This window comes from Chroicocephalus ridibundus, chromosome 7 (genome assembly GCF_963924245.1).
Source record: "Chroicocephalus ridibundus chromosome 7, bChrRid1.1, whole genome shotgun sequence".
Lineage (NCBI taxonomy): Eukaryota > Metazoa > Chordata > Aves > Charadriiformes > Laridae > Chroicocephalus > Chroicocephalus ridibundus.
Genome location: NC_086290.1, coordinates 22,279,908 through 22,303,409, shown reverse-complemented (window position 1 = coordinate 22,303,409; position 23,502 = coordinate 22,279,908). Strand labels below are relative to the sequence as shown.

Sequence of the window (23,502 nt, the reverse complement as noted above, 5' to 3'; positions counted from 1 at the left end):
ACGTGGGTAGGTGCCTCCCAAAGCTTCTAGCCAGATCACCTCAAACCCGCAGTGACAGGGGAGCGCACGTAGCTCCCAATCTGGGGTTGCAGCTCCCAAGCACTGTTTGCCCCATCTGCGTGTTGCTGGGGTGCGAACGGCTTTAAACAATTCCTCTTCTAATTAAGTACGGTCAATCTGTGTGTTGGCTTTTCAGGCACCCATCTGCACAGAGCGGATCTGCCTGCTCCCCTCTGAGGATCCTTTCCTTCCCTCCCCATCGGCGTTGTTGGGGGATTAAAGCAGCGGCGGCCCCATACACAAACGCAGCTGGTTCCGTTTGGTCAGCCTGAGCCTTGCTGTGAAACCACGACAAGAATTCCAGTAAGTTGGCAACACTGAAACACAAAGAAAACAACAATAGGAAAAGTCCTTCCGTGCAGAAAGGAATGTTTCAAGCACTGTTCTCCTACAGTGAAAGGAGAGAGGGTGGGAGGGAGGAGAGAGATTTGAAGAGGGCAGGTCCACCCCCTCCCCCGGCAGCTCTGGATCTTGTGATGGAGAGATCTTATCCTCTCTTTGTGATTCAGAGGTGCCAGGAAGCTAATTGAATATTCTGATCTGCCCCCAGTGTTTCTTGTGGCTTGACCCCGGTGCTGTGTCGTACCACTACACCAAACAGCCCTGAACCTGCATAAATCACAACCTTGCAAAAGCCTACGCTCCACATCTTCTCCCCCTTCGTTCCCCCCCCCCCCTTCCCCCCTCTTCCCCTTTCTATCTTGATAGATAGAAAACCTTTACGGAAAGGTTTAGGGGGATTAGTGTCCTACAGGACCCAGAGAGAAATCACAATCTGCTAATAAGCAGCAATATGTTCTTCTGCAACTTTTGCAAGAATAATGCAGGCACCTCTACCCCTTAATTGAAATTGCAATCCATGGCAAAAAGATGAAGGGTTAATGCTTTGAAATATCGCTTAAGTTCCATTCAGCAAGTGTTGAGTGTTCAGGAAACACCCATTGCAGTATAATGAATATGGAATTAAGCTAATGTAAAAAATATATGGGATTTATAAAGGTGGTTTCATTAAAATTAATCTGACAAAGCCTCTTGTAAGACAAATAGACCCATCTTTCTCCCATGGGATGTATGCACAGTAGTCATTGTTCACATGCACGTGTATGTGTGCACACATACAGAGAAAGGAACAGCTTGGCAGAAATAAATTTTTCTATGTGGAAGACTTATTTCTGACTAATATAAAACAAAATAATGATTTAACTTCATACAGTTTATGTATGATGCTGCTGATCCTGCAAGCAAAGCCTCCAAAATGTTTGCCCTTTTCCCAAGACTACATTCCAGCCTGAAGTATTAGGGTATCTTTATCTTTCCCCCATGATTCTGTGCACTGTTCTACCCTTCTTAGTAGGTATATGGTTCCCGAAATGGCAGCAGTAAAACACAGGCAGACATTTCATGTGTGCTACATGCACCGTTGGAGAGTTAGAACCCAAGTAAGGTGTCTCCAGCTGATATCTTAAGCATTCACAGCCAAAGCACATTACCGAACTGATTTTACCTACTGAGAATGTGAAGAAGTAAGTTTCATCCTTACAGCTTTCCTTTCACAATATTTATGTGAGAAATACAAAAAAAAAAAATTTCTGATCTTTATCCCCTGCATTGGTAAGTAGGTGTAGTGATGTTTTTCAAAGTTGTCAAAAATATGTGTCTTGTTTGGAGCAAGCATTTGGGACACTAAAACCCAGGATATATTTCACTTGCACCTGAAATTCCCCCGCTCTACTCCAAATAGGCAGTGTAGCACCAAACGGCCTCTGATATGAAGTCTGGAAAGTGCAGGGACTTGGAAGCATCTTGCCGCTCCTGCAAAGTGTGGAAGGAGGGGCAGAGGCAGGCTGTGGCTGCAGGGCCTGGAGCGGTGCCTGATTCCCTCATGCTAGTTCCGGGGCCGCCGGGTATAAAGAGCTTTATGCAATGTCTGGAGGGTGGGAGTTTATAGAAAACGCGATGTCTCAACAGGCGAACGCGCCTTTCTTCTGCAACTAGCGGGATAAGAAAAAGACACCAGGCTCCTTGTGCTGCTGCTGTGCAGATCAGCACCCCGGAGTGGAGGAGCCAGCTTCTGAGGGAGCTGGAGCATCCCAGCCCAGATGGGACCTCACCATCGGATGGATGGAAGAGGAGCAACTGCTTGCAAACTGCTGATATTATTCACTGCATGCATAATGCAGGGCAGTTGCCAAGGTAAGCGCTATGCTCCAGCCTCTCCGGACTGGGGCTTGCACCGCAAGGAGCGCATCCCTGTCCTGGGGACTTCTATGAGAAAAAGACCGAAGTGTCTGAAAGTAGAGGGTTAACGGGAGCCGATTCAAGGAGTTCTTTCTGATAGCTGGGGGACGCAGTTGACTCTCTCCAAGAGTCATTTGATGAGTCAATTTCGTTGTGGAAAAGGAAGTATCGCCTTAAAAAACACTACAAACACCACCAGCTCGTTAGCTTCACTTCATCTTGGTTTTAAATTATCCCAGGATGTTTTTTCTGATTGTTTTTCTGGTTTGTACAAACTTTTTTTCTGGTTGTACAAGACAGCGACACACAAACGTTGCTAAATTCCGAGGGACAGCTCAGACTTTGCAACTCCACGGTCGAAACTCACAATTTTACAGAGGTGCAAGCGGGCAGCTTTCCCTGTAGCGAGGCTGTGGATAAAGGTTAAAACAAACAAACAACGAAGTCACCCTGGAGTTTTTGCATTTTTTCCTTGCAATCTTTGTGCCATTCTTGCTACTGAGGCGCGGGTGGTGTTGCAGAGCAGAGTTCACCTGCATTCCAAGAGCAGGTTTGGTGACCACAAAAATTGTACCTGGCGTTGTTTCTGGACACGAAGCGCACAGGCTGCGGCACTTGCCCGTAGACAGGTTGTGCCTGTGTGTGTAGGGGGGGGTGATGCGCGGACAGGCCTGCGTGCGTGTGGTTTATGCAGTCGTTTACAGAAGGCTGTAAGAAAGAAACAGATGCTTAGTCTGGAGCACAATAAGCTCCCCTCAGTCGGTCTCAGCCGCAGATTTGAAGTTGGGAGAGGGAGAACTTTTCCTCTGGGCTTTGCTGTTGCCAGGCGACCCGCGGGAGCATGTGACGGCCGAGCGGGCTGAGCGCCGCTCCCGCGCCGCTAATCTGGCTGCTGGGGATGGAGCAGCCCCGGCCCCAGCCCTGCTGCAGCCCGGCTCTTCCCGGCCGCCCCTCTCCGCGCCGTTTCACTGCCCTGCAGCGAAAAAGCAGCCTGTCTTGTCGGAGCCAGAGTGGCTGAAGTGCGTTTCCGCGGCCCCGTGTGTTGACCCGGTAGTCCTGGTTGTGTGTGTGTGTGTGTGTATTACGTGTGCGTTCAAATTGTTAATCTGCTTTCTTTGCTCAACTCTTAGTTTAAGCTCCTTAGACAGAATCAAGTAAGTAATTATACAGCAACTGTTGCTAGCAGCTCCCGCTTGCGACCAGGGAAATAGGAGATAGCTAATGTGCAGCAGGAGACCTCAAAAGCTCTATCCAAGGAGGTCACACTGGGCAGAGCTAATCCTATGCGCTATTCTTTTACATTGGATAGAATGGAAGCTGCAGTGCTGATCCAAAAGTTTATTTCTTTGCTGTACAGCCACTTTTGACTGTTCAGGACGTGCCCGGTAAATGACATGACAGGATAAGCAGAGGGAAGCTTTGAACTAGCTAGCATCCATAGGCAGTGGAAGTACAGAAGTTTTTTCCTTTCATGGTGTCCTGCCGCCCCCCTCTCCCCCCTTCCCCCCCTTTACAGCAGAATAACTGTGTAAATGAAACAGTATAGTTTTAGTAACAGGTAACTGATACTAGTAAAATCTCTGGATAGCAATCTTGGCCACACTCTGATTATTATTGTGAAATATTTGGTATCCTTAAGTTCTAGCTCCTTGAACGTTGAGATCATGTCAGACACTCATTTAAAAATAAAAAAAATAAATTGAGAGAAGCATGAAAGCAGTTCCAAGGCTCAGAGTGAGAACAGTGAAAATCATATTATCTCGCCCAATACACAGTATTTTCAAAGGTGCTTCCATGATGTTTTTGAAGGTTTTTGTTGGTAATACCCGAGTATTGCCAGTATAAGCTGGATGTTTCTAGAAATAGTTTCACCTGAGCACTTGCTCAAATAATAGTATCAAGATTCTTCCTTGATTTATCTAATTCGGGATTTACTGGAATTAAACATAGCACTTACAAACTGATAAAACTACTGCTCTTGTAATTGCCAGTAGTACAGGACCTGGTTCTGCAACCTTTACTCTATAAGCCCCGTTGCCTGTGGGATAACAATTATCAGAAAAAATTGCATCTGGAAACTAAAAAACTATGTAAGTGAAGGTAGTGTCAAGAAGGAGCGTTACGGGACTAATGTTAATGTTTATTTGGAGGAATCTCAAAGTGCTTCTCTCTCATAGTCATAAACTAGAGACACTGGGTGGATGTTGTACTCTCAGCAGTTTTGCAGAGGGCAAATGAGATCACTAGGGCAACTTTGCAGTTGAACAATGAGTTCTTTAATGTTCCTGCAGAGCATACCAGATCTACAGACTCATGCAATATTCCACGTAGTATCTGTTACTGGGCTCACCTTATCTAACATGGAAGGCCTGCTCTACTTTTTTTGAGGATTTATATCTGAGAGTGTTTGAATTTTTTTCTGTTCTTAATGGTCAGCACCAGAGGAACTGTTAGTTTAGTTTCTTCATAAAATCTTTCATATGTCTGAAATCATATAAAAATCATTAATAGAAACCTGCTTTTCTTTATAAAAGAGAATCCTTCTTTCTAGACACAAAGTATTAAGAACGTTCATCACAAGTCTAAAGTAGTTAACATTTCTGTAACCGCTATATGTCAGATCACTTAAATTTCCTTCATTGCTTTTTGGTGTCTGTTAAGTCCTTATGACCTGCTTTCAACAGATATGGTGTAGATCTTCCGGAAAATAAAAGTATTAAAATAATATGAATTATTTAATAAAAGACATTTGTATTGATTTTTGTCATTGATTCTGTTAAATTAGTGCAATTTACGAAACAATGCCAGTATCATCTTTTTTCAGGCTTGCATGTACTTACACTGAAGTTCTGGCTTTGCTGAAATTTAGTGAAAGATACCGAATTGCTACATAAAGGCCAGGATTTCAGTGTATTTTGTGGTCTACAATGCTTAAATTGTGGTTTGCCTCCCCCGTCTTTCTGGTGTACACTTCTGAGGATCGTTTTATTTCTTTAGCACGCTTCATGCATGGAATCAAAGATGACAGGTTCACATAGCTGTGTATTATATGAGATCAATGATTGCTTAGCTAGGCTGTATATTTTCCTTGCTGATAATCACAATATTTGTGGAAACTTTCAAATTCTGTGAAATGCAGCTGGAAATGCAAGCATCTCTATTCATGGTCTTGCTCTCTACATATATGCTAATTTTTTTGACTTTTTGGATTCTCTATTGAGTTAAGAGGCCAGAAGATCACAGCTAGGTTGACTTCTAGTATTTGTTTTTTGCTCCTCTTTTCAATAGCTCATGGTTTACTGACATTTTTTAAGGTTTCTGTTGTTGATCTCAAGATCAGAAGACTTTTAATTTAAAATATAAATTTTTTAGGAAAGCTGATTACCTATTCTGTATGCATTTTGTCAAAGTGTGATTTGTGCAGAAATTTTGCAGTAACACAAAAATTAGTGCATCAAATTTGATTTACATCCTAAATCTCTGCAATGATAAATCAGCTTAAATGCGTCCCAGGACAATATGACTAAAATGTGACCATTATAAGGTCTCTATTAGTCTGAGAATGAAGGGTATTCTACGACTGAATCTATATGGTGTGATATCATATCTTAAAAATCACAATGAACATTTTCCTGAAGTGAGACCAGTAATAAATAGGTACAATAAGACCAAGTAGAAAAGAGCTACAGCAGCTCTTTCCAGAATGGCATGGAGAAACATGCTTTTCCATCAAGCATTGTAATAATTCAATCTCCAAATTAATAATTCAGTATTTTTTACACATTGCCTTCAGTCAAATCTATTTAATCTGTCTGTAGGAGGATGTATAGTGACGTTGCTGTCGGCGACAGGCCAGAGTCAGTATTCATACTCCCTTGTAGAGAGCTGTGCATGTTTAAATGACAGAGAAGCCTGTCTGTAAGATTGCGCCCTGCCAAGACCAAGTGTTTGAAGACCTTGAGTGAGACTTTCCTTGGGGACTGAGGATTTGGGAGTAATGAGAAGGGAGAAAGGATGGCAAAGAAAATGAATATACCAATGCAATCCTGACATACAATTTAATAGGTGTTGGGCATGACCTGTGGGCTGCAGTGTTCATAATCCTGCACTAATATAATTTTCTTGGTTTTTCTTGGACATGTACTCGCACAAAATCAAGAGCAAAAGTCTCACTGAGCGTCCATCTACCTGGCTCTGAACTAGTTTATTTCCAGAGGACTGGCAATTTCTTCTCACATTTTAATTAATGAGTGGTCTTCCTATGCACTGACAGTCTTTTTTTTTTTTGTATGGTTCTTTTTAATGAGTAGCCCTCTTTTAGTACATCTCTTGAATTTTCTTAATAATTTACTCTTTTTCTATATTACGTTCAGCAAAGCATATCAGGAATTTGCAAAGTAATCAGCTAAAATGAAGAGTGGGACAAACCCCAGAATTTTAGTTAAAAATTGAAAGCAGTAATTGGATGACACCAGGTTAGATTTAGGTTCTATGCCAAGTGCTAGAATTACAGTAAATAATTAAGCTACATGAGTCAAGACAAATAGAGACGGGGCATCTAAGGAGATTTCAACGAAGATAAATGTGTGATGTATGCGATGCTTCTATTTCCCTGTAAGACAAAGCAAAACCTTCTTTCATATATTGAGCTGATTGGAAATTTGAGCAATGAAATCCTACTTTAATCCAGATTTACTTTCCATGTGTTTTGCAGGAAATGAGCAAAGATTCGTTTGGGGGAAAGGTAGAACGCAATTTCATTTAAAGCCTTTTAATTCTTTTCCTTTTGGGCTTCCTGGATTGACATGAAATCAATCACACTGTTTGGAGCCTTTCCCCCTCCATATGCCTTTTTGCATTGTTAGATGATTGCCAGATCAAAGCTCAATGGTGTTTTTTTTAGCTTCTAATTATTTAGCACCAAACCTGGAGGTTCTTCTGCTGAGATTTTTTTTTTTTTTAAGCTGAATACTCTTTTTAATTGCGCACTAAACAGGCACATATTAGAGGTAGTTCATTTTATCTTTATGAATACTGGATCAAATGTCATTCAGTCTTCCTACAATACTTATTTTTAGATCTGAGATCTTGTGAAAACTCTTCAGATGATAGACAAATATGTAACTTTGAATTACATTGTGCTATCACTTTTTTAAGCAGGAGTTTATAATTGTTTCTCCTCTTTTAGAGCTTTGCTTAAAAAGTGCTGGAACCATATAGCGCTTTGGATGTTTCAAAGGGAATTGCACTTTCTAGAAGTTGTCAGTGCTGAAAAACATTAAAGGTCCCTTCTAATTAATGATCTACAGGTTGACATCTTTTAAAAGAGAAGTTGATGTTTTTATTCTACTGTGGCTAATTAGCGATGATAATCGGATAATTTGTCAGCTTCTTTTTAATAGCTTACACTGAATGTGGCAAATAAAGGATAGAGCTGTTTTTCAAATTATTTAAAACTAAAGTGCTTCTTTATATAATTTGATAATTATACTTTATTCTTAAAGATACCTTGAGCTGTTTCTAGATGAAGGAATAACAAGGTTTCTTCAGAGTCAACCCAGTGCAACTCCATTAATTTCAAAGAAGTTATCCCTGAGTTGTACCGATCTAAGAGATAGAGAACAGGATTCAGTGAAGAGTAAACATCTATCTTAATAGCTTATTATTGTTTGAGATCCATTTTGAAGTCCACTTTCTTGTGATAACGTTAATTTTATTAACTGCTTTTTGCTTCCTGAACTCAGCACACTTTTAGAACAGTTTAAGAAAGCTAAGTTTAATGCGTCAGCATAGAAATGTTTAATGGAATGGATAGCGTTTAGCCGATTCCATAGGCTTGTACTGTTGGTTTCAAGGCTTTTAATGTTTTCTTTGTTTTGCAATGCTTAAAGTGGATTAGAGATCTAAGGATCACTGTTACAAGTTTTGTTTTATATTAATGAAATGACATATAAGAATTGACTGAAGTTGTTCTACTTTTACGACCTGTTCTATTTTATGCTTTTAACATGAATAAGTTGCCTTTGTTTTACAATCAAGAAGCCAAATCTTCGGCAAAAGGGCACTATTTACAGCAGCAGAGTGTCTGCTCAATTATTTTCTTGCACAAGCAGGTCATGATACTACACCCTGCTCAGTCGAGTCGAAGAATGGGGGTCCGTTCCAATAGGGACTCCCTTTTATGAGGATTGCAGGCTCATGCTTTTGTGGAGAAAGAAGGATGGGGGTTTTAGTTGTGTTCTGTGGCATCTCTAAAAGAAAATAAAGGCATATTCCACAAGATATCCCAGGAACTGATACATCCGCTGATATATTTAGGATCTAGGTAATTGTTTTTATCTTCAGAAGCCACTGTGCTCATTATCAACTCAGATAAATATACTACAGAGAGTTCAGTTTGCGGAAGTGTAGGACCTGCAGAACTGGAGTACATACACATATCAATAATCCTCCCCAGGTTTGCCCAGAAGAAGGAAGTTTACTGTATAAAGGTTCACATCATTCAACACCAGTGGGAGACCCCATTTAGATCTGCTCAAGTCCTTGTCATGCCTTGTCATCTCTTGTCATCTAAGGGTTACTGTTTCATGAGATGCGATGAGCCAATTGGACAGTTCATAGCTGCTGAAAGCAGGTGGCCCCACTTTCCTTCCCTCTGTCCTCCAATGTCCCATTCCCATGTTGCTGTCAGCCTTGAGTTCTTGCTACTTGCTTTGTGCTAGCGCTGCTGCTCATCGGACCTCTGTCAGCTGCTTTCACTTACAAACCCAGAGGAAAACTAAACCAGGCCTAGGGAATTAGTTGGTTTCCTGGTGGTTTCGTGATTTAGAGCAGCATGTAGAAAGGTTTGGCTGTTACTGGAGTTTGGAAAAGATAGCGAACCATGGCATCAAGTGGGAGGAGAGGACTTGGAAAGAGGGAGAGAAAGTGAGACCCCTTTTTCCTATGGTTGAGTCAGTGGTTTGGCTCAGCTGGCTGTGCAACCACTGCCTAATGCTACTGCTAAGAACATATAGGAAATGCTTGGCTAGCAGGCTAGTTACAAAAGTGGCCTCATCAGGGCTACAGTGAACCAGTGTTAGCACTGCGGGAAACCCTTTTGTAAAGTTGTCTAGTGTAAACAGATGGCTTGACTTGAATGGGACCGCTCACGTGTTCACTTTTGAGCAGGATTGTAGGGCTGTTCTCAATCTGCAGTGCAATAAATGAGTTGGACGATAACCAAGCACATGGAATGCTGCTGCAGTTTTTGCTGGCCTTCTAGCTGTGTTAATAAAAATAACTTTTACTACTGCGAGGTCTAATAGGTTTTTAAACCATTTCATGTGAAACAAATGAGCTCCAGTTTGTGTCTGAAATGAGTGACGAAGTTTGTGGTGTCTTCCATATGAATATACGAGCTGTTTTTATTAGCTTGGCAGTTTTTACAACAGTCAGCCACAGAACGCACTTTAAAGCCTCGCTGAAAATCAGTTTTTGTTCCTAGTATTCTGTAAATGTAGCAAGGCACTAAAAATCCTTTTGTTACCTCTGCAGTACATGAAAGTTATTTGGTGGAGTAATTAAACTGCTTCAGTTGTTAATCTGAGCCTTGACAAATTTCTGCTGGCTGAACCAACAGGAAATCTGAATAGAGCCTCGGACGTACCTCAGTCCTGGCCTGTCCTTTCGCTCAGGCCGGCCGGCCGTCTGCTGCACCTGCAGCTCTGCCGGAGCACAGAGGGCAGCAGCGGCAAGCGGGCTCCTTTGGCACTTGCAGAAGTGATATCCTGTCAAGGAATTTGTGTTCTGACAGTAAGCCATTGAAAAGAAAAGAAAAAAAAAAAAAAAAGACTGTTTCACAGTGGAAATGCAAAAATGCTGTTATTACTAGCTTTTATTAGGTTTGCAGTTTTTAACTTTATGAAGCCTGCCATAGAATGCGTTATAAAATGGTCGTCTTACAGTGAAAATACAAAAAATGATAGAACTTTAAAGCTGAACTTCAAATCCTTTAGAATTTTGGGTATCTCTTGGATTTGTTTGAGCAAAAAAGAAACTAAATGTCAAATAGTTAAATTCAATAAAATAATGAGTTGCGAAATTAACATTAATTGAGAGTGAGGTAAAAGCTGCAACCTTGAGGAAGTACCTTATCCATACTAAGATTTTATCACCTATTAAGTAACAGAAACGATTCCTCTCAGCTTTTTGTTCAGTTTCCTAAAATAAAGACACTTTAGCAATCTATCACTTTTTTTTCTTTTTTTTAAGATGTGCAATACTTTTTAACTTATTGGCCTATTTAACTTTTTCTAATGGGAGTCAAGAATTCTCAGCGACTTAAATCCCAAGAGATTTCATAAGGTGGTAGAGAGAGAAAAACCCAAATTATCACCCCGTTAAGGGAAAATCTCAGTGATTAAACATTCGGTATGGAGATACTGACTCTGTGGCCAGCGATGTACCAGGTATGCTTGCAAACTTCTTCCTAGAAGGCATTTTGAAAAAGCGATGGAAAATATTGCCATGAGCGGTTACGATTTAAAGGTTGCAAGGCTGTAGGCAAACGCCTGCAGCTCTGCGAGCAATGTTATTTACATGTTGTGTGCGACCACCGTGAAACTTGGGAGACGTGTGCCTTTCTTGTGGTTTCGTGTGCTTGCTTCTGGATGTAAGCCCACAGCATGCAGTGCTTGTGTATGCTCTTGTGTTTCCAAGGATGCAGCAAGGGTAGGGTTTATCCAGCTACACAAGCTAAAGCAGGAGACCCTTCTTCCCTGCTATTCACCTCTGTGCCTGGAATTTAAAGAATTACTTAAAATATTATGCCTAGCAGCCCCCCATGAAGGGAAGTTACGGCAGAATCAAGCATCCTTAAAAAATCCGAATGTGTGAGTAAATCTGACAGTTGTAGAGTTTGGCTGGTCAAGGGAGATCTGAGTAAAACGCTTCCGTTGGGGCTGACAGGAAGGGTAATGTTTCAGTGGGAGATGGTGTTACTTGTATTTGTCCTATTCTGAAGAATTCAAGGGCTTTGTCTTTTTAACTTGACAAACTTATTAATATTACTATTTGGGTGATATTTTTAATTATTTTTTAAACTGAAAACTGTAAAGAAAATATAGCACATTTAAAAATGAAATAGCCAAAGGATGATTTAATTCATATTGTTCATTTTCAGGTCTATTAATGTAAAACTGCATTTTGTGTGAACACATTGGACAACATTGTTGTTTCAGTTCAGGTGATCCTTCCTTTACTCACGCCTGCCTTAGCACATGGAATTTCCTTTTCAAGAGCTTGATAAGGAGTGACCAGCCATAGCTATGAGCTGCCAGCCGAAACTGAGTCACTGCTGCATAAGGGAGAAACGTGATGAGTGTCAATGCATCCGAAGAAATATATGTAGTTCCTAATGTCATGGGCAGTAGTAAGTGGCATTAGAATGTCTGTCTAGGCACACTAGATGCTTGTAGCATATAATCTGTCAGTTGTGTACTGACACCAGTTTTTTCTGCTTTTCTTAAAATGTTCTCATATGTTCAGCTTGCAACAGGTGACAGTCACTATTTTTGAAGAGCAAAATGATGACTAGTACCCCATGAAGCTTTGCGACACAGCTTAAATTGTCTTTTCTACCTAGAGTCCCACTTGCGTGATGGCACTACTCAAGTAGTGAAGAATTTTGTTATAGATATGGGTTCTCTGGTGGGAAGAGAGAAATAGCTTTCACTTTAGCGTGTTTATTATCTGTAAGGGAAAGTGGTTTATTTTTTTGCATGACAAATTTCACTTTTCTTTTAATACTTTGTGGTATAATGTTCCACTAAGTTTCTGATTTGGCAGTGTTATATGTTGCATAGCAATTTTCAATCTAGCAATAACACATAAAAGAAATATAAAAAATTACACAGTTTTTTGTCACAAACTGGATTGGAGGGCTCTTACTGGGGCTGATTCCTAGTGCTACAATGACTCATCAGTTTTCAGGAGAGCATGACTGAATTGAATGCAGTTCACCATCTCAGCATGGGGTCTAATTTTGAGAACAAACAGCACATTGGTTGCAAAATTTATTTAAAAAACAGTACAGTGCTCAAAATGAGAATAGCTTCCTGAGAAGGTTGTTTTATCATCTGCTACTACATCTATCAGACTTTCTCAGTGGTATGTACCGTACATGTTCTAAGTTGTTTAAGCACTCTTTTTTTTTCATTTTCCACACACTTTGTAGTTGTAAATACTTCATAGTCTTGAAGATTTTCCTCATTTGGTCATATTCCCCCTCACTCTGGTACCCAATTGTTATTCCACAGCAGCCTTGGGCCATTAGCAATATTCATTCTTATGAAAATGCTTGGGATGCTTCCTTCTGTGAGTAACTCGGGGTGTCTTTATTTTCTGCTGTGTTTGTTTGTTCTTCTTCTTTATGTCATTTGGTCAATTAGAACAGATTTTTGCATATTTAATGTGCCATTCATGAAAAGGAAGCTTCTGGGATTTAGGAGAGCTCTGACACATATGCTTCCCTAGAGATCGACAGTGCTTTCTTCACCTACCCAGCTAACACAATCACAAATGATTTATGTGGATTAAGACACCTAATGTCAAGAAAACTGGTTGAGGTTATCCAATTTAGTGCAGAACATGTTCTTTACATGTAATGTGCCTGAAATATGTTTTTATATTGTGAAGGCTAATCTTTTCAGTACTGCAAATACTGGGTTTGTTGAATTTGGCCATGCAGATAACAACTTTACTAAATTCTCTAAGAAAGGAGTACTAATAGTTTTTACTAGTCTCATCTTGGAAAATGCTTTATATACAGTTGGGGTTAAAGAAAGTCTCCAATAAAAATTAATGGCTGATTCTCAGTTATCACTGAAGTACAAGAAATTTGACAGTGACTTAAATGGAAGAAGGAACCTGGTCTATTCAATATACGGAATATTTACTTTGTCAGTAGAAAGGACTATCACCTCCTGTCTATTAGAATTAGCCCTTGCTTAAAAGGATTATTTCTTATTCCTGCATTGTTATAGGACTAAGGAGATAGTAAGAGTTTATTTGTTGCTTTTTAAAAAGTGTGTGAGTTGAAGCAAGATTATAAAGGACCTTAATTTTGATTAATTTGCTTATAGTACTCTATGATGGTAAAGTTACATAGTATGGATATGTGCTGTTTGTGAGCATGTATGGTAAATAAATTCTCATTATTTTAAGTTTAAGCAGCTTATTTTTTTACGTTTAGTATCAGTGTGAATAGTTTTGGTTTGGTTTTGTGGTTTTTTTTTACTTTTTCTAGAATGGCTGGTTTAAAGTGATAGTGTAGAACCCATAGTTATTTTGTTCGGAATTCAAGAGCCTTAAGAAAAAAAAATAATTTAAAACTGAGAGATTTTTTCTAAGAGGTCCTTATGTAGTTTATCAGAAAATTAGGAGCTTGTTGTCTATATTACTAGTTTAGGCCTATAATTGGAAAAAAAAATTGAATAATGTGTTAAAAATGAATTTATAAACCGTTTCTATTTTTGTCAGGCTGTTTGCATTCATTGCTTTTTCAATTAATAAAGCTAAAGTAAGGTAGAGAGTGTGAGGATTATGAATATCTTTAACGTTGCTAGGAGGCATTTACAGTGTCATTCCTTTGAACTTGATGTCTGCAGGAGACTTGAACCCTTTTTTCTTTGCAGGAAAGCTTTCCTGCTTAGTTTCAGTAGATTAAAATCCTGAATTTCTTTAATTCTTGGATTTATGTTGAGGCATTAGTAGAAATGAATCTATAGTCCTTTTATAACTGTATTAACTGAAAACAAATATTTTAACATAGAATACACAAATTTTAATTATTTTTTAAAAAGATTTTGCATGTGAGCATTATTAAAATGAGATTTGATGCTTTAGTTTTAACAATGGTTTTAGTTGACTTCGGCATTTCACTGCATCACAAGAGCATGCAGATAGAGCACAGAATATATTGTAGATTTTGCTGTCTCCAGACTTCCTTGATTTTTTTTTCTTGTTGTGTTTGTTTTTCTTGTTTTTTTTACTACTTGGTAAGCGGTTTTGAAAGGGAAATGATAAAAATCTGCTGTTGCTGCAGTGAAACGTGGTTTGTCTAACTCCACACTGAAACATAAAATTTTCACTTTCGTTCTTGAATTTTAAGGTGATTTTTATTAAAAATCAGTAAAAATTTCAAATGTAGGTTAGACAGGCAAGATCCATTTATTATAGCTTCTGATACCCATCATTCCACTGAAATCAGGATGTGGTTTACACAAAATTTCCTCTCCTGTGAGTATGGAATATCTAGCTCATTCATCTGAGATGGAAATAGACTCTGCATATCCAGGTAGCCTTACAGAAAGAAACAAATAAGCCAAGATTAAACTTTAGTTTCTCTCCTGTTTTCATTCCTCTCACCGTCCTGTTATCAGTTCTATTTATAATCCAATACTATATGAAGTTCTACATGTGAGTGGATTTTTCAGGAGGAGGCTTGAAGCATCATTTTCTGCTGTTTGGTGGAGGAAAAGCTATTTTATTATTGTAATCAAGGGATTTTTGCTAATTTTTGAGGAAGCCATGCAACTGGGACTTGGGAGCCAAATCTCTGAGTCCAGTTAGTGTCTGTGGAGAACCAGATCTGTTGCTTCAAGTTCAGTCCTTTATCATTTCCAAATTCCCCCCTGCCAAATAATCTGAAATACTCTGTATAATATGTGTACCAGAAAGCTTTCTAAAATGTCTGAATCTTTGCTCGGGGGCCAGGGAGTGCATAATAAAACAATCAAATTAAATAAATGGGTACGTCTGCACATGCATCATGTGATGTTGGCATTCAGAAGAATAAATGGACTCAAAAACAGGGTAGATGATAACTTTTGTGAAGAGTAGTGCATTGATCACTGTTAAACACACCAGAGTTAGAGATGGAGCCTCTGGCTCGGAATCTTTCCAACACCAATTCGTAGAAGGTTGGAGGCCCCTCTATAGGAAGGATCCAGGCGTATGTGCCTTGTTTCTCGTGCTGTCTAATAAATATACCAGCAAAACTGAGCGTGCCTCTCCTGTACTGTGACTTCCTGGAGTGCTACTGCAGAACAGTGGAATACGAATATGTGCTGGCGAAGGGAACAGCAGCACCGTTTGGCCTTCGCTTGTTGATATTGGGGCACCCAGGTGAGTTCAAGTGCCTGTCATCTTTATGCTGCAAACTACCTAGGGTGTGACTCTTCTTTTTGTTAAATGCCTGCACAGTGCAAGGCACAGAGTCCTTGATCAATTACTGAGTCTGTAGATGCTATTTTACTAATAACAATCTCGTTATAATACATAATTGGATGATAATCCAGCAATAGAAATCCTATACGTCCCTATTAACGTTGTAACTCTCTCTCTCTGGCACTGCAGCTCTTCTGCTGCTGGTGGTCCCTTGTCTAGTCCCCTGCCCACCTGTCAGATCTCGCAGTCACGTGAAGTGGGTGCAGGCTCACAGTTGTACTGTCTTTTTATTGACGTTGTCAGCTAAAGTTATTTCTCTCATATAATCTAGTTTAGAGACATGTAGGCACAAAAGACATTCTGTGTGGCAAGGTCTTGAAGACTGAAGATAAATCTTGTACTGCTTTTTGTAATACCTATAAATGCTTGTGTAGTCTGTGCTTTTTTAATCTCAATAGTTTGTATTAAATATAATGGAGTTTGCAGAGTGTAGAAAGACTGAAACTTTGTCTCAGGTATATGAAATTTAGCATAATTTTATTGGACTCTATTTTTCTTTATATTTTAAATAATCTTGTTCATTTGCCTGTTATAATTGCTAGCAGAATACTACTTTTCAGTATCACAGGACATTTTACAATAATAAGTACAGGTTTTCTCTGAACTGTGGATTTTAATTCTTTCTTCATTAGTGTGGGGGAACAGAGATGGACTTTCCAGAGGTTCAGCTTCCCCTCCCTGAGCATTCCAAAACCTCAGGCTGTTTGACAAGTAATTAAGCTAGGCAAAAGTCTGACATCAAAGCATATGCATATGGAAGGTGAGTCTCCAGGATTCTTCTACCTGCAAGGCCACTGGAGCGGGCTGTTCTGTTTGGGACCTGAATGGGAACAGAGAGTATCCTTTGTTGGAAGGCAGAAGGAGAGAAAAGAGAGCTTGCCTCTTTTTTTTTTTTTCTTTTTGTAAAATTTATGTGGAAGAGGCTTGTAATGTACAGTTCATTTGCACTTATTTGTTGAGAAACTGCAGATGTATTAAAGATGGAACTGTTCAGTTCAAAAAATAATGCCTTGAAGAACGTTACTCTTTTAAAATGCAAAAAATCTGTTGAGAGGGATAATTCCTGAAGTATAAAGTAATTGGAGCAGTGTAAGTTTCATTTTTGCGCGGACAGTTTGAGAGTGGTACAATCTACCTGGGCTTAATACATTCTGCATTTCAATCAAGGTTAACTGTTAGCAGTGCTAGAGGTGTTGGCAGTGACGCAAGGAAGAAAGAACGAATGAGGGGTTTTGGCCTGTACTGTATAGTCAGAATAGACAGCCATGGTGCCCTTAATCTATGGATGACAAATATAATTCAAAAGATTTGTAGTCAAAGTTAAAAATATGAGGGACTTCAAGGTTGAATGGGCACATAGAAAATGTATGAAAACAATTAGAAAAGACTAGAACTGTTCAGAGAAGAACTGAAAGGAGTCTAAAGTAATGCAAAGAGTGGCAGAGAGTCGGTCAGTATTGGTTTCCATTATAAACTGAACATCACGTTCTGGTTTTAATAGAAGAGGATTGAATTTAGTCTTTAATTCTCAATCTGAATATTTCCACACAAACATATTGGGGCAAATGAAGCACAGAGGAGGTTGAGAGGGTGTAATGAACTGCCTTCCTATTGGAGACTGGAGCCCTATGGGTTAAACCATTGTGCTGTGAAATGCCTCAAGCTATTAACCTCTCTCTCTTCTGCTGGAGTTCCATATGACTTACCCTGGCAGTGAGTAACATTCATTAGTGATGTGAAGGTTGACTACCATCCTCTAGTGGCAGTGGGGTTTGTCTTTGGCAATACTTCATTCCTACGCAGGCAACAATTTTTGGGCAAAACTTGTCTTGCAGAACATAAGGCAGTTGTATTGAATAGTGCTTGTATTGCATTATTTCGTTTGGGAAGAGATACATCTATTTTTAATAAAGTAAAAGAAAAAAAAAATCATTGGGTCAGTGTTTTGTTCAATCTTTACTCTGACAAAATCACTATTATGTTTTTTTTTCATTCCAGTGGAAAATAACTACCTGGCATAATCTTTGGGCAAGTGGCTTCCTCAGAGCCAGTAATATTCGCCTTCTTATTTTCACCTGAGCAAATTGTGAATCTTAAACATCCGCTTAGCAGTCTGTTATAAGAGAATCCCAGACACAGAAAACCACGGAAAGTCTAGTGACAAAGTTAGCATAAAGCCTAAAGATAGTAAGTATAGCAAGAAGTTTAAAAATAGTGCTTTGGGCTATATTTTTCCAGCGATGCTTCTAATCCTTGGTTTGCTTATTTTTCAGTACTAGACTGGCTTATATTAAAGATGATATCGTGTGTTTGTGTTTTCCTTGGTGTTTTCCTGAATATTGAGCAGTTGAAACAGATCTTATCTTGCAAAATTATTTTTGTTAATGCCTAGAGATTCTTCTTCGTGTATGTTCTGGTGTGATTTATGAGGTCTGCCGTGCATTTTTTAGTCTGTATTTTAGTAGTGCTTTAATCACAGTCAGAAAACTAAACCTGAATTATAGCAAAAGTAGAGAAACACCAAAAATTCAATCATTTCTGAGTTTTGAACTGTCAAAAGCCACTTAGATTCTTTTTTATCGGCAAATTTTAAGCATGACAGTGAAGACTAATTGTTCTACTGCTTGTTTTTAAACTAGGTGGTTATTTCCTCCAGGAATCCTGCTAACAGGATCCTGTTTGCCTGAAAGAGGTGTCTGGTTTTATCAGCACCTGTCAGAGAAAATCAGAATTTCGATGGAAATTAGCTCATTATCTATTAATTCTAGGCAATGTCTGACTGATTCATGAGCTGCCTTGCCATTTAAAAAAAAAAGTCTCTTATTGAAAGCAAAACCTTCCATAAAATTACTAATGAGTAATCCATTAGTGAATTGAGGCTTCAAATAATGGCAGTAAACAAGCGGACACCCCTTGTCTTCTGGCAGTCCCCGCTCTTGCTGAAACCCAGGTGCTGCAGGCTCACACTGCATAGCATGTACCAATGGAAGCATCCTTTTGGATTCCATGTGCTTCCTCTGTGGGTCATTGCTAGTCAGTGTGAGCAATGCCTGCAACATTTTTGGTTAAATTAATACTGTTTAAAATGTATAGCTAAATTCGTGGCAATTAAATCACAATTCTTCAAATCTCATAAGTTTCCAGTACTTGTTTTTAGCAGAATACATTCAGTTTTGAGAAAATGGTCTCTGTAGTTGTTTATAGTAACAAACCTGGTTATTGCTGACATGGTTATTTTTCTTTCATTTTGGATATTTCTCCTGGGTATTCATAGCAGTAGTTTTGTAGTCACATGTTTTTTCCCTGATTGCTTTCTCCTTTATCAAAGTTAGAATTGTTTTTGTTTGCAGTTGAAACAAAAGCTCTTTAGAACCTTGGTGAGAAGTGCCTTTGATATTGCAGATCACTTTTACTTCTTCCATATTACTTATTTTGAAAGATTGTCTTTTAAATGAATTAACATCATTATCTGCTATGTAATTTTCTTTGTCCTAAAGATAATAAAGAACAGTGATAAATGAAGTATCAGTCTTTTGTATTTTTTGTAGGTGTTTCAGAGCTCTTTGCCTTCAGTTATAAGTAAGCATGGAAGATAACATTTGAAAAGCCTAATGCCATAATTAAATGAACTAGAACAGGTCTGCTGAAGAACTGCATAAACGGACATTGATGCAGCGCTTACTGTATGTAGGTGTGAGCAACTTAAACTATAATTCTGCAAAGTATTACAGAGTGTAGGAGAACTGCATGATTTGCGGGTTTTCTGTTAACATTCAGTTACCATTTCTCACGCTGTACAAAAGCTGCTATGTTTATAATGCTTTCTAAGAAGTTTATCAGTGTTATCTCCTCATTTTTATCACTATAAGGGTATGTTTAACTATAGTGACTTAATACAAGATAGGCAAAATAAATAAGCAGTGTTGTACATAGTGCTTGAAATATTTTTGCCAGTTATTATTTAGAAATAATATACAAATTACTCATATTGCTTGTCTATAAGCGTCTGTTTCATTAAAAATTATGATCATGTGGATGCAGATTTAATTCTGTATTGTAACTTCTTTTTAAGTAAGTGGCTGTAAATATTCCAGTGGTTTTGAATAGCAATAATATACTGAATACACAAGCAAATTTAGTATTCGCTTTGCATAGTAATTCCAATTAATAAACAGTGGTTTATGTGTTGTGTTTATTAGAGCTTTAAACTGCTAATCTCATATGGAAACGTTGCTTTGTAGGGCAAAATTCAGCCAGAGGGCCTGGGATTCCAGAGTGAACTTGTACATTCCTTCAGGGCATTTTTGCAAGGGAGGTTGTTGTGTTTTAAAGGTAGTTGATAAGAGACCTGCACCACCAACCCCAGACCTGCACCACCAACCACCATCATGCATTAGTCTATAGAAGGTATTTGGGTGAACATACTCCTGTACCACTCCGTACCACCATTTATCCAAGGGAAATTTTTGACCATTTGCAGGATACATTATAAATCAGGATGTCACTACCAGACAATCAGATTTGAACATTCCTTGCATAAAGTAGCTTGCCTATATCCCTTAGGAATACATCACTTAACTGTGTTTATGTGACAGTGTTGATATGCCTGGTTTTACATGAAAGTTAGGGTAGCATGTTATTTATGTCATCATGAATTCAAAAAGTAGGTGGTTGTGCTTTATGTATGCTGAGGTTATCTTCTCTGGACAAATCACTCAGAATAATTGAAAGATATAGTTTTATCATACAGATATTAATTAAATCAGGAAACAGGATTTTTTTTCTTCAGAGTTGGGCTTTGCTGCTACCTCAGGTTTTTCAGTCTTCCCTTCTCTGAGGTGCTGACAACAGATTAACATGAAACAGAGCTCTGTTGAACCTAATTATGTTATAGCTCATTGTTTTGGGGACCTATAAAACTGTTCACTCCCTTTTTATGAGGCTGTAGTCAACGAAAGGCCATAAACAGTGCATTTTCTCTTTCCTACAGGACTGGAGATTTCATTAGTTGACTCTAATAAAGGCCTGATCCAGCTGCATTTACACCTGGGAATGAATGCTTCTTTATCAGGTCTTAATCCTTAGTAGGTCAAGCAGGAGGGAATGACAGCAGGATAGCTTTTGATCAATGATAAAAGTCTGAAAGATTAATTTCTTGTAAAATTATTTGCTATTCAAATGTTGACTGAAAACATGCTTTCCTGTACTTCAGAGGAAACATTTTAAATACTAGGGCATTATTAAAGAACAAAACAAAACTGAGGTATTTCTATACTTAGAAGCGGTCACTGCTGAAACAAGATTCCCACATCAGCTAAGGGGATTATCATTATTATTATTATTTCTTTAAATCCTCAGAGACTCTGGAGAGGACTAATGTGTAGGACATTTAGCTCTCTTTCTCATGTGGAAAATGCTGCTCTACCTTATATTTAAGTCTATACTGCTTGGCTTGTGAATCTAAAATGGATACATTCCTGCTAAATAGGTTTCTGTAGTGTAGATGCTCCTCTGAGCCTTGTTTGGGTTAGTTTTCTTTTTTGTTTGTATACTGTACAAATTTAAAATTATGGGAATTTTCTAGAAATATAGTTGGGGCATTTCCTGTAAAATTTAGAGCTGGTTCTTTTCTTTATTTGGGTGTGGAGAGATCATTTTTTTATGTATACACTTACTTATATTTTTGTATTATCATAATATTATTTCCTTTCCTTGCCATACTGTAAAGTAATGGATAGATCACTGTTGTTTGACAGGAATGCACTCCACTGTCTGTTTTTATGTCCGGGTACCACTAACCTGCTTGTTTCTCTGCTTTACCACAGGATGTGAGCGCGGGCAGTTTCGCTGTGGAAACGGTCGCTGTATTCCTGCAGACTGGAGGTGTGATGGGGCTAGAGACTGCTCAGATGATACAGATGAAGCTGGTTGTCGTAAGTAAAACAACTACAGAGCAACTTTTTTGTAATAGAAGAAATACTGGGATTCCAACGTGCTCAACTGTGCGTGGTTCAAGAACGAATATTGGAGGGGGAGAAAACTAGTTTTCTTGAGATGACTGGAGAATCTGCTTAAGAGTCATATTTCTTGAGTGCATTGGCTTTGATAGTCAGAAAAATCAAGTGGTGCTCAACTTCTAATCTGAGTGTCTGATAATGCCATTTCGTTTGATGACTAAAGTTCTAACTAGATGTAGAAATGTATTTTATGCTATTATTGCAGTAATCCTGAATATTGGATGTACATACAGCTACTACCAGCGTCACTTGAGCTCCAAATCTTTGGATCTTTCAGGCCCTAGACCACAAGCTGTACCTATTGCACCTTAACTAGAGTCTTTGTTAGTTCTGTAGAGTTGGTTGTGTTATCCTCAGTGCAGCAGCTCAGGGAGAACAATTGCATTCACATGGGATGTAATACCCATGCACAAAGATTCTCTCAATCTGAATGTTAAAAAGTTGTGAAAATAAAGAAATTCTCTCCACAGTCTATTTTCAGGAACTCGCCTGCATTTTACTTTCTCCGTTCTAGTGTTCTTTGAGGCCTTGAGGGCTGCTGCAGTTATCAGCCCACTTATGGGTTAGGCCAGTTTTTACCCCTCAGGTGATTGGGAGTGAGAACGACTAATTTATGCTGGTTCTTTTCACACTGGATTGTCTCTTTGCTGCTTGACCCATATAATAATTAGAGGTCATTCACACAGCTGGGCAGTCTGATTTGTGGCTTAGCACTTTAATTAGCTCCAAAAACCAGTGCAGTTCTGGATGAAGAATGCCTTAAACTGGCAAAACAAATGGTGTTGTCCTATAGCTTGCTATTTCAGCTTAGTTCTGAAAAAGAAGTGGTTGGGCTTTGAACAAGGAGTTGGAAAAATTCATGTTGACTTTGTGAAAGATAACACACACGCACACCGCGGCACTACGTTTGTCATAGTTGTAAGCATGAAATTGAGTTGTTCTCATTATCATACATGTGATAAATTAGGAAAATGAAAATTAAACTTTTCAGTGTTTTCCAGTTAATAGTGCTTTTAAAAACAATATGTTAATGTGCTATAGGTAGTGGGGCACATGAGTGTCTAGGAAGATAGTTTTAAACTGTTTAAAACTGGCCGATGGTTAAAATTATGTTACAAGATTACTCTTTGGTTTTTAAAACAGGAATGAAAAAAGGTATGCATGAAGTGCATTGTATATGATTGATTTTATCCCTCCAATTACCTCTAATGTAATTTTATACTTCTCAACTCTAAATCTACAAAGTGATTTAATTTTCTCCTTTGATGCTTTGTTTACATCGGTGGTTGCGCTTGCGTATCGTCCCACGAGCACGAAGTGTTTCTATTTGACTTTGCAGTACTGCAAAAACATGATCCTGAGAAAAAAGATGGTTAAGACCAGAGTCCTGTCTCCTGGACTGTGTTGATCTGGTGATTCTTCCCAGGAGTATTAACTAGGGATGCAGTAAGCTGTAACACAGCTTCAAACACTTATTTTGATCTTTCTCTCTAATGGCTCCCTGTTTGGCTATTTGAAAAGAACAGAGTGGAGCTGGGACAACAACACTCAGATTGTTCTGACCTGACCCTCGCTTTTGCCTCATGAATTCACAGAGAAGAGTCATGAGCTTGTTTTGAAAGACCCTCTTCCTACCAGGTACAGAGCACCTGAGGTGCAATGAGAGCAATTGAAGAGACCCCTGTGCGACTAGGGAAGCTAGCATGACTCCCTATAGAAGTGAAAAAGAAAGAGGCTCTGCCAGAGGGCAGTTGAGAGCCTTGAGCTTTTGCTCTGACCTGCCTTCTGGAGGAGCCTATGTCTCAAGCGGAGGACACAAAACTGAAGATTCATAGGCAGTAGTTCACTAAACTAAATTTTGCCTTTGAGCATCCTTCTGCTGGCCCGCTGCCCCCCCTGCTCTGCCCTTTTCTTTGGT

The 23,502-nt window shown here is 39.0% G+C and overlaps 1 protein-coding gene across 3 annotated transcripts in view; it reads left to right on the top strand.

Moving 5' to 3' along the window:
• Positions 1-2,012: 2,012 nt before the first annotated feature.
• The window catches only part of LRP2 (LDL receptor related protein 2), a 129,905-nt gene continuing 108,415 nt past the window's right edge, over positions 2,013-23,502 (top strand). For all 3 annotated transcript variants that reach the window (XM_063340640.1, XM_063340641.1, XM_063340638.1), the window contains exons 1-2: positions 2,013-2,253; positions 21,393-21,500. In XM_063340640.1, coding sequence (XP_063196710.1) covers positions 2,160-2,253; positions 21,393-21,500 — 202 coding nt within the window. In that variant the 5' untranslated portion in view covers positions 2,013-2,159. The remainder of the gene's footprint in view (positions 2,254-21,392; positions 21,501-23,502) is intronic.